At 47.3% G+C, this 10,997-nt stretch overlaps 1 protein-coding gene across 1 annotated transcript; it reads right to left on the bottom strand.

Annotated features, from left to right (window-relative positions):
* Positions 1 to 767: 767 nt before the first annotated feature.
* LOC310650713 (protein S100-A13-like) lies at positions 768 to 3,652 on the bottom strand. Its single transcript, XM_083380295.1, has 3 exons — positions 3,430 to 3,652; positions 2,250 to 2,444; positions 768 to 1,181 (listed from the first exon to the last, which is right to left on the bottom strand). The coding sequence occupies exons 2-3, from the start codon at positions 2,400 to 2,402 to the stop codon at positions 1,044 to 1,046; spliced, it is 291 nt and encodes a 96-aa protein (XP_083236421.1). The 5' UTR covers positions 2,403 to 2,444; positions 3,430 to 3,652; the 3' UTR covers positions 768 to 1,043.
* Positions 3,653 to 10,997: the final 7,345 nt, after the last annotated feature.

The raw sequence follows: 10,997 nt of genomic DNA, 5'->3' as shown, positions 1-10,997 counted from the left end.
AGGCTGCGTTGGGCAGCTCCAAATGCGATGCAAAAGACAGGCCGCATTTCCGATATAAAAACTCTTCAGATATAAAAACTTTACTGATATAAAGCCTGGCTCCAGAAATGATCCTGGCAGCAGATCCGACTTACATTTGCCCTCTTTGCCCTCTGGAGGGACTAAAGTGAATTTAAACTTTTTCAGCTGCCCTTGATCTGATTTGGGGACAAAGGAGAAAAAAAACCACACCAGTCCATCTCTGCCTTTGTATTCTCACATGCAATGGAGGGGGGGGAGGAGGGGGGGGAGGACCAGTTTCCATCCGTTGCTTCTCCTCCTGCCTTGAGGTGCTTTGGAGAACGGGTGGACCCCCCTCTTCTTTGGGGAAGCCCCTCAAATATGGGAAGAGTGCTATCATGTCCCCCCCCCCCCGTCCTCTTCTTTAAACCAGCCACGCTCCATTCCTGCAACTGTTCTTGCTTCATTTTTATCCTCCAGTTGTTCTAAACTAGCAACTGTGTGTTGTGGGGCCTGGAAAACCTTGAAACTGGAATGCAGTATTCCTGGGCATCAGATCCTGGCTTCACTTTGGCAGGGATCTGCCTCCCCCCACTCCTGTTTCTTTTGCACAGACACACACAGACACACACATGTTCCCACGTAAACCCACTCTTTTCTTTCTGGTTTGACCATCGAATGTTCGAAAACCACCCATCTGGAATGCGGAGGTTTATTTGATCTTTAGAAAACTACAAGAGGGTTTGTGAATGCGGCATTCGCGGGCATCAGATCTTGGCTTCATTTTGGCAGGGATCTGCCCCACCCCTTCTGTTTCACACAAACACAGACATAAACACACATAATGGCACACTTTTCTTTGACCATCGAATGATGGAAACCACCTATGTGGAACGCGGAGATTTATTTGAACTTTAGAAGCTACAAGAGGGTTTGTGACTCTCAAAGTCTTGAGGTCTTCCTGGTGGTGCAGTTTCCTGACTCCGCCCCTTCTCCCGAAATCCCCACGCTTGACACGCAGTCCACAGCCACAACCCCATCTACTACTTCTTCTTCCCCACTTTTTCTCTCTTGATCTCCTTGGCCAGCTCCCCAATCAGCCGCCAGTATTCTCCGAATTTCAGCTCCTTGTCGTTGTTCACGTCCAAGCTTCTCATCTTCTCGTCCAGGTCCCCGACGTTCTTCAAAAACAAAGAAAGAAAAAAAGGCATAGAGGGGGAGAATTTATTTATTTTTTTTTAAAAAGGAAACAATTTCCCTTGTCAAGAAAGAGCGGCACTGCGGATACTCGGTGCAGAGAGACAAACCCGACAATGGAAGGAGTAGGGAAAAAAAAGAGGGTGGAAAAAAATATTTCAGTAGAATATTTTCTGCTGTTCTCGACTTACGAACACGGCTGAGCCCAACTTTTCTGTTGCTAAGCGAGACATTAATAATAACAATAATAATAACAATAATAATAACAATAATAATAACAATAACAATAACAACAACAACAACAACAATAACAATAACAATAATAATAGTAATAATAATAATAATAATAATAATAATAATAATAATAATAATAATAATATAAAGTTGGAAGGGACCTTGGAGGTCATCTAGTCCAACCCTCTGCTCAGGCAGGAAACCCTATACCATTTCGGACAAATGGCTGTCCAGTCTCTTCTTTAAAAACCTCCAGTGTTGGAGCAGTCACCGCTTCTGGAGGCAGGTGGTTCCGCTGATTAGTCGTTCTAACTATCAGAACAATTAACGTTTGTTTAATTGTTTAACTTTGCCACCTTTCTCGCCACGGTTGTTAAGTGAATCGCTGCAGTCATTAAGTCAATAGCACGGCGGGGAAACGAATCCGGCTTCCCGATTGATGCTGCTGGTCAGAAGGGTCCCCAAAGGGGATCGCGTGACACCCCCCCTCCCCCCGGGGGGACCCTGCAACCATCATCCGTACAATCCCCCTTGGGCGACCTTCAGACAAGCCAAGTCAGTGGGGAAAGCCAAGTTCACTTAACGACCGGCTGAGTAATTTAACGACTGCGAAGATTCGGTTAACCAGCCACCAGGCGGGCTTGGCGTTTCCACCTGGGGGCGAATCTCCTAAACCTGGGGAGGGGGGAGGCTCAGCTGGTTTTGCACCCAGAACATCTGGGGTTTCGCCGGTGACATCTGTTTTGGGGGGGGACACAGTGGGTGCTTGTCTCCCACTCCCACCCCCGTTTCCCGCCCCCTCCCCTGGCCCTGCCCACCTTCATGAGGTTGGGGAGCTGCAGGGCGACCAGCTCTTTAAACTCGCCGGCGGTGAGGGTGGCCTTGTTCCCCTCCTGCGCGGCATAGGTGAAGAACACCTGGATAATTTTGTGCAGGGCCGTCTCCAGCTCCGTCAGCTCGCTACTGGCCATGGCGAGGGAGGGTGGTCCGTCTTCCGTCGAGGGGGAGGCAGGCTGCCAGAGAAGAGGAACGTGGGGGGGGGGGAGAAAGGGTGGGGGGGTGATGCAGAAGAAAGCCCTGGGGGCTTATTTCATGGAGACAGCTTTGGAAAGCAAGCGGTCCCAGGAGATGCAGGAAATTCCTCGGCTTTATGGCCACAGATGGGACTGGCAGGTCTGTCACTAAGGGAGGGGGTTGTTAAGAGATCCTGAATATATTTAATCTGAAATCCGTCTTAAATGGATTTCCTTCCTAGCTACCTACCTTCCTTCCCTCCTCTTTCTTTCTTTCTTTCTTTCTTTCTTTCTTTCTTTCTTTCTTTCTTTCCTTCCTTCCTTCCTTCCTTCCTTCCTTCTTTCTTTCTTTCTTTCTTTCTTTCTTTCTTTCTTTCTTTCTTTCCTTCTTTCTCTTTCTTTTCTTCTTTCTTTCTTTCTTTCTTTCTTTCTTTCTTTCTTTCTTTCTTTCTTTCATCATCCATCCACCCATCTTCTAATGTATCTAATTTATTTTCTAACCTATCTACCAATCCAATTTTTATCTATCTGCTAATCTATCTTTATTCAGTCTGCACATTTACTAATCTTTTTTGTCCCTTCCTTCCTTCCTTCCTTCCTTCCTTCCTTCCTTCCTTCCTTCCTTCCTTCCTTCCTTCCTTCCTTCCTTCCCTCCCTTTCTGTTTCTTTCTCTCTCCTTCTTTCTCTCTCCTTCTTTCTCTCTCTCTCTCTCTCTCTCTCTCTCTCTCTCTCTCTCTCTTTCTCTTTCTTTCTTCCCACCATAACTATTTACCTTGGGCCTCTGTCTGTCTGTCTTTCACACCCCAGGAAAGAGTCACGGATCCTTGGGCAATGCCAGGCCCAGCTCCCCTCCTTTTCCCCAGGCCCAACCCGCCCTCTGAGCAAAGGAAAACTTTGCAGAAAAAGGAGAATATATATATATATATATATATACCAGCCTCCCCCCCCGCCACACCTCCCTTCCCGCGGCCCCACAGCCACTCACCTCAACCTTGGTCCTTTGCAAAGGGATCGTCCAGGTGGGAAGGTGTGGGGAGCCTTTTATACGGCCGGGATCGGAGGTGGGGAAGGGATGGTCATTTGGGGGATTGGGTTTCTCTTTCCACTCTCCGTTGCTCCCAGCCTGCTGTCTCTCCTCCCCTCTTGGCAAGCCTTCTCCAAGCCTTTTCACCCACAAACAGCGTTTTCTTTGGAAACTCTGGATTCCAAACCAGAGTGGTCAGCGTTTAAAATAAATCCTCTCTGCCACCTCTCCTCCCCCCCCCCACAAAAAAAAATCAACCCACCCACCCTGGAGAACAAAACTGGACCTTATGCGGCCGGACAAACAGGCACATAAGGGGGCATTTGTGTGCGATGTTTGCAACCCTGGGACGGAGCGTCCCGTAGACAGGAAAGTGTCTTTCATTTTTTCCCCCCAACAGATGGGAATTCTCTCTGGTTTGGCACGGGAGAGATGACTCTTGTTTTTAGCCTGGGGGAGAGACAGCATGTCCCAGCTGGTGGGGTTGGGCCAGGCAACCCCCTGTTCCCAAATTATTTGGAGCCTGATTGAAAGTTTCCCAACGTTTCCTTGAGCAAAATCAAGGGCGTTTCCTGACGTTCAAAAGCTGGAGCTGATTTAGCCAGGCTTAAATGTGGTTTAGGAAGGGAAGGGCAAAGGAAAAATGAGGAGGGAGGGAGGGAGGAAAGAAAAAAAAGAAGAAAATAAAGGGAGGAAAGTAGGGAAGGGAAGGGAAGTGGGGAAAGGGGAAAGAGAGTAAATGGATGGAAAAAGGTAAGGAAGGGAAGGGGAAGGATGGATGGATGGATGGGAGGAAGGAAGGGAATAGGGATGGAGGAGAAAAAGAAGGGAGGGAAGAATAGGAATGGAGGAGAAAGGAAGGGAAAGGAAAGGAAAAGAAAGGAAAGGAGAAGGAGAGGAGAGGAAAGGAAAGGAGAATTAGGTTGCATTGGGCAGCTCCAATACGATGCAAAAAACAGGCCCCATTTCCGATATAAAACTCTTCAGATATAAAACTTTACTGATATAAAGCTTCAGAATGATCCTGGTAGCAGATCCGACTTACATTTGCCCTCTGCAAGGACTAAAGTAAATGTAAACTTTTTTCCATCCCTGGTTTTGTATTCTCGGATACAATGGAAAAGGGGGGAGAGAGGAAAAAGAAAGAAAGAAAGAAAGAAAGAAAGAAAGAAAGAAAGAAGGAGAGAGAGAGAGAGAGAGAGAGAGAGAGAGAGAGAGAGAGAGAGATCCTGCATGAGTTGATCTCTCAGAGAAGGGGGATCTGCTTCTGTAATCTTGCCCACCTCGTTTCAAAAAAATTTCCCCTTTAAGACTTGCAGTTTGAAGCGGTGAGTCAGAGAGGCTGCTTTGTTAAAAAAAAAATAGCATAAATTTCTCTCTCTCTCTTTTTTTTTTTAGCTGGCGTCTGAGAGATGAAGCATCCCTCGGTTGAGTTGGACGGCTGAGTCATCCCCCAGAAAAGCTGCCTCACTGTATGTCTCAGGTTAGTGGCAGCTCCGAGGAGCCTCCAGCCTCAGTTGCAGTCTACCTCTGAATCCGTAATCTGGAATAATTAGGCTGTTTGCACTGCAAGGGAGATTTTTGCGAGTTTCCGGTTTATTCTGATGGGGGAAATAGGAGTCTGGTTGGGTCCGAGCTAGTTTGGGGAATTCTGGGAGTTGAAGGCCACCCATTTGCAAACTCTGCCAAGGTCGAGAAAGACTGCGGTTCACTTTATTCGGCCTGCCATTTAAGAGATGCCTCCAATAAATGAACGAATGAACCTTTATTGTCAAAGTACGACCATGTATACATTGAGAGTGGCTGAGCCTCCCTTCGTGCCCCCCCTCCCCGCAACTCACAGTGACACAAACCCTCCATCTTATTACACCCTGTGAGCTAATTGCACAACGCACCGGCCTCGCAAGTCAATCGTGCATAAAGTTTATAAAAATTATTTCCCGTTCAAAAGCCTAACAGCCCACGGATACAATATAAGATAGATAGATAGGTGTAATTGATTGATAGTAATATAAACTAGAAAAGAAGATACTAGATAGACAGACAGAGGCATCTCACCAGATCCTACAAGCTCACCCCCAAACCCACCTCCTCCTCCCCAACCAAAGCCCCTATTCCCCCCCCCAAATCCTGCATTCTGCCCCCCCCCACGGGAGCCCGGCCTCCCCATTTGCGTTAGAGACCCAAAAGGGAGACAGGCCAGCTTCCGTCCCACCCAGCTCAGACTGGCGGGACCAACTGGTTTATCCTGGGCCGCAGCCAGCTGCTGCAGGGGGGGATGGGCAGAGGGAGCCTCTCTGGGCTTCCAGATGTTGGGGCTTGGAGTCCCAGAGGCAGCTGGTGCTTGCCCAGGCACGCCCGCTCACCCGTGACACACCTGGCCTGCCCGCCGCTGATTTTCCCAGGCTGCCTGCCTGCCAGACACGGGCTGCGTGCCGGGGCAGGTTTGCAGGAGAAAACGTAGCCCGGGTGACTTACGAGGCAGTGTGGTCTAGTGCTTAGAGTCAAGTCTATCTAGGAATGCCAGTTGATGGCTGGAGAACCTCAGCGGGGCATGTCAAAATAACAGTTGGAGGGGACCTTGGAGGTCTTCTAGTCCAACCCCCTGGTCAAGCAGGAGACCCAACACCATTTCAGGCAATTGACCGTCCAGTCTCTTCTTAAAAGCCTCCAGTGTTGGAGCACCCACAACTTCTGGAAGCAAGTTAGTCTCTTTGGGGGGGGTCCCTAGAGAGCATTTGGCTGACCCCGCTCAGTTCTTCCTAGATGTTTCCACTGCAACCGTCATAAATACGAGTCAGCTGCCAAGCGTCCGAATTTTGGTCGCGTGACCAAGGGGATGCTGCGACGACGGCGTGAAAAACGCTCACCGGTCACTCTTTCCCACGCCGCTGTAACCTGGGACAGTCACTTAGCGAATGCTGTAAATCGGGGACCCCTTGTGTTTGTCCCCCTCCGTGCAGTGCAGAGGAGCAGCCCCTCCCTCGCTTTTATATTTTAGGAAACAGGTTGACCGGCGCCCTGCAGGGACCGCAGCACAATTGCGCTTTTGTGTTGTGCCGCCCGACCGCAGGAGGCAAACAAATCATCATCTGTCTCCACTGCCCGGCTTGCCAAACCCTCCCGATTGGTTGTCCCCGGTGGGGAGGGTCCGGGAAGGGTGGTCCGTGGCTTGGATTTTAGGGCAAAACTCACACCCTGTTCCATCCATCCATCCACCCAGCCAGCCAGCCAGCCCACCACCCGCCCGTCCAGTAAGTCCTTTCCGTTTAAAGGGCAGCGAGGGTGGGGGTCGCCTAGGGGTTAGAGCCTGCAAGCCTTGACATGCTTCTATCTGCTTCCCCTCTCCCTCCCCCTCAAAACCCCCCCACCCCATATTTTCCAGCTGGGCGTTGCATTTATTATTATATTAGTCAATGCAAACTTTACCAAAGATAGTTTGGGTGGGGGGGGCTGGCGGTGATGCAGAATCTTTGTCTCCCCTCCCTCCCCAACAGCATCCAAAAGTGACATTTTAAAGCTGAATTAAATCTTGCATTTTAACTGGATTTACCCCCCCCCCCACTTTCCAAGATGGGTGGAACGTGCAAGGAGGGATTGGTGGGGGGGGGGGAAGAAGAAGGTCCACCGATTCGAGAAGGGTGCGTTCACACAACCGTTGGACCTGCTTGTTGAACTGACCGGTTTGGGGAGCCAGGTTAGCATAAGATCCCTTGAGTAAGCAACAAACCCAAAGTTAACTAAGTTAGCATCCCACGCTCGGCCGCAGAAAGCAAAGCTTAACGGAGGTTTTTGAACTAACCAGGGTTAGTTTGCTGGGCAGACCCAGAATCTTGCTTTTTTTTTCATCGACAGAGGTCAACCTGGGAAAGCAAAAGGAATTCCTGTGCTACACATGCAAACTTGTCTCTGTGGATTTTTATTTTTTATTTTTTTTAAAAAAAATCACATTTTCTTCCTGTTCAGTCAGGTTGCATGACTTTAAATGGTGCTTTGCTTTCTGAATGAAAATAATGAGGTTTTTTTTTTAAAAAAAGGAGACATTAACTGGTTTTAAATGAGAATTTCTCACACTATGGAAATATATATATTCACGGTTTGGGGCTGTGGGAGAAGGGAGGGAAGGAATAAAATTGTCCATTCCCCCCCCCCCAACCTTGCCAAGTGTGCTTGCGAGTCAGCGTAATAACCAAAGGGGGAAAAAACAATTTATCAAATCGTAAAAAAAAAAGTTGTCAAATTAATTCAACAAACAATTGAAAGAAGGAAGGTGGCTTCTGACAAAGTGAGGGAGATACGTGTATGGTATTTGTTGAATTTGTTGAATCGCCCGTGCTTGTTTGTTTTTTAAAAAGATGGTTACAAAAGCCCGTTTCGCCATTCCCAAGCACGACTGGAATGCGTGGTTTTATTTATCATATATCAGCTGATACAGGCAGGAGCGCGAAGCTCTCCATCTGGGCTACGTGACATCCCCATAAGCAATTAATACTAATAACAATCACAAAGCCCCGTGTCTCCAGCGAGCTTACACAGAGGTGAAAAATATTGCAGGACAGCAAAGGAACTTGGCCAACACCCCAAAAAGAGTATTTTATTTATTTATTTATTTTAATTCCATTTATATCCCGCCCTTCTCCGAAGACTCAGGGCGGCTTACAAGCTTAGCAGTAACCGTCATTCTACGTATATGCCTGCTTATTAGGGCTTTCGCCCCCCCCCAAAGCGGCATTATTACAAAGTCAGCTTAATTGCCCCCAACAATCTGGGTCCTCATTTTACCTACCTGGGAAGGATGGAAGGCTGAGTCAACCTTGAGCCTGGTGGGACTCGAACCTGCACTAATTGCAGGCAGCTGGTGTTACTTAAGGAGGCATTAGCCCACTGCTCCACCAAGGCTCCAATATGTCACAAAAAGTATGTCTGCGATCCTTAAGAATAAACTGCTGGAACCCCGGTTGCCAATCCAAAAAGAAAAAGAGAAAAAAAAATGGAAATTTTGTCAGGATTTTTTTTAAAAAAAAAGAAAAGAAATTAAATCCTACAGGTAGTCTTAGACTTACGGCCACAATTAAATTTCTGTTGTTAAGCGAGGCATCTGTTTCAGGGGGTTTTGCCCCATTTTAATCACTTTCGGGGCACCGTTGTTAAGGGAATCACTGCAGTTGTTCAGTTAGCCACATGGTCGTTAAGTGAAACTGGCTTTCCTCCACTGACTGTGCTTGTCAGAAGGTCACAAAAAGGGGATCGCCTGCCCCCAGGATCATCTGTGACCATCGTAAAAACGAGTCAGTGGCCGGGCGTCTGAATTTTGATCGGGTGAGATGCAGCCGCGGTCGTAAGTGTGAAAATCGGTCATAAGTCCCTTTTTCAGTGCCGTCGTAACTTTGAACGGTCACTTAAATGAACGTTGTTAAATTGAGGACTTCCTGTAAAACCGGTAAGAATCAGAACTGGCAGCCTGCGGGCTGCGTATGTCACTTTAGACCCCTATTTTAATAATTTAGGCTTATTTTGCCTCGGGGAGCCTTAAGAATAAAGTGCTGAAATCTAGAAGAAAAAAAAACCTGGAAATTTTGGTCAGGAACAACAACAACAACAACAACAACAATTAAACCAGTATCAGCAAACTCTGGCGAGATGCTTGTTTTACTGGGAGGGAAGGCGGGAGGATAACAAGAATAAATCCTACTTTAAAATGACCCAAACTCAGCACAAGAAACACGAATATCCCAGGCAGAAAAGAACCTGCTGGATTTTAAAAATAAAAATCAGATATGAAATTGACAATGAAGCTGGCTATCAATCCCGGTTTTCATTTGGCCAATTTGGCTGGGCTTGGATTTTCAAGGCTTGAAAGGCGCTCGGCTGCTTTCATTTGCAACGTTTGGAAAAGTCTGGTGGAATATGCAGAAGATTTTTAAACAGAGGATAAAGTTTTGTCCGCAACTTTTTTTGTTGGGAATAATTGCAGATGCTACAGTTGTGGACACCAAGCTGATGTTGAACTTAATTACGGCGGCAAGACTTTTGATAGGCCAATATTGGAAGAAAGAGGAACTGCCGACCATAGAAGAGTGGACTTTAAAGGTTTCCGACCTGGCAGAGATGGCGAAGATTTCGGCCTATTTGAAAGATCATTCGCAAGAACGCTATATTATGGAATGGAGAAAATGGATTGAGTTTATCCAGAACAAGTATAGGGTTAAGAAGTTTCATGTAGCATTTGAATAAGTCTTCTTTCGTTTTTTTTTTCTTTTCTTATTTTAGTTTCTTTTTATACATATTCAATATTACTAAGGCTTGTTTTATCCTATATAAGCTAGAGAGTGATGGATTTTAGAGTTTATAGTTGTTAGTATATGATTGTTTATGATTGCTTTTTATATATATACCTTGTATTTAGCTCTGGGAAGTCGGGGGGGGGAGGGGGGGAGGGGGAGGTGGGGGGAGGAGGGAGGGGGAAGGGGGGATTCTTAAAGGAAAATTGTATTTTAAAACTTTTCAATAAAAAAAAAAAGAAAAGTTTTGGAAAGCCTGGCCCTTCGCAATTTCGCCAGCTCTGCCCTCCCGGGCGAGGGTCTTTTCTGATTTGGCGAGGGGGGGGTTTTTTCAAATCCCCCAATTCTCAGCCCCGGTCCTTGCCTTGAATTGGCTCCTTTCCGCCAATTTTTTTTTAGCTCCCTGCAAACTTGTTGGTGCCACCCGGCCCTGAATAGATCCTTTGTTTGGGCAGAGAGGAAAATGTTGTAAACAGCTTTTGATTGTCCGTGTGTGTGTGTGTGTGTGTGTGTGTGTGTGTGTGTGTGTTGGTGTCTGCCTTGCCCTCCCTTTCTCCGGTTTGATTCCCGGCATGCCCAACGGAATTGAAGAAAAAAGAAAGAATAAGCCACTCGCGTCCAAGATATTGGAAAATGGATCTTCCAGAACGAATACGGAACAACAAGAGTTGGAAGGGGCGTTGGAGGTCTTCTAGTCCAACCCCCTGCTCAGGCAGGAGACCCGCTACCATTTCAGACAAGTGGCTGTCCAGTCTCTTCTTGAAAACCTCCAGTGATGGAGCACCCACAACATCTGGAGGCAGGCTGTCCCACTGGTTAATTGTTCTCATGGTTAGGAATTCTGTCCTTCATTCCAGGTTGCTTCTCTCCTTGATTCCTGGCTTCTTGTCTTGCCTTCAGGGGCCTTGGAGAATAGCTTGACCCCTCCCCTCTTCTTTGTGGCAGCCCCTCAAAAATGGGAAGGCTGCTACCATGTCCCCCCCCCCTCGTCCTTCTTTTCATTAAAACAAACATATCCAATTCCTGCAACCGTTCTTCATATATTTTTGTCCCCAGGCCTTTAATCGTCTTAATTGCTCTTCTCTGCACTTTCCCCCCAAAGTATCCACATCTGTTTTGTAAGGTGGGGACCAAAAGTGGATGCCGGATTCCAAGGACGCTTCATCCCATCCTGTTCAAAACCGATTTGCGGGCGATGGAGCACCCGCAATTCCGGCAGACGAGCTATTCCGACGATGAAGCCTTCTC

The sequence above is a fragment of the Vipera ursinii genome, assembly GCF_947247035.1.
Source record: "Vipera ursinii genome assembly, contig: scaffold_454, whole genome shotgun sequence".
NCBI lineage: Eukaryota > Metazoa > Chordata > Lepidosauria > Squamata > Viperidae > Vipera > Vipera ursinii.
Note: the sequence above shows the minus strand (reverse complement) of the source record. Positions and strands in the feature narration are given on the sequence as shown.

What these genes read in the sequence shown, in the direction of transcription:
- LOC310650713 (XM_083380295.1), bottom strand. Translation starts at nt 2,402, where the DNA reads ATGGCCAGTAGCGAGCTGACGGAGCTGGAGACGGCCCTGCACAAAATT. An exon ending in AGCTCCCCAACCTCATGAAG is followed by an intron (nt 1,182 to 2,249) that starts GTGGGCAGGGCC and finishes TTGTTTTTGAAG; the next exon opens with AACGTCGGGGACCTGGACGA.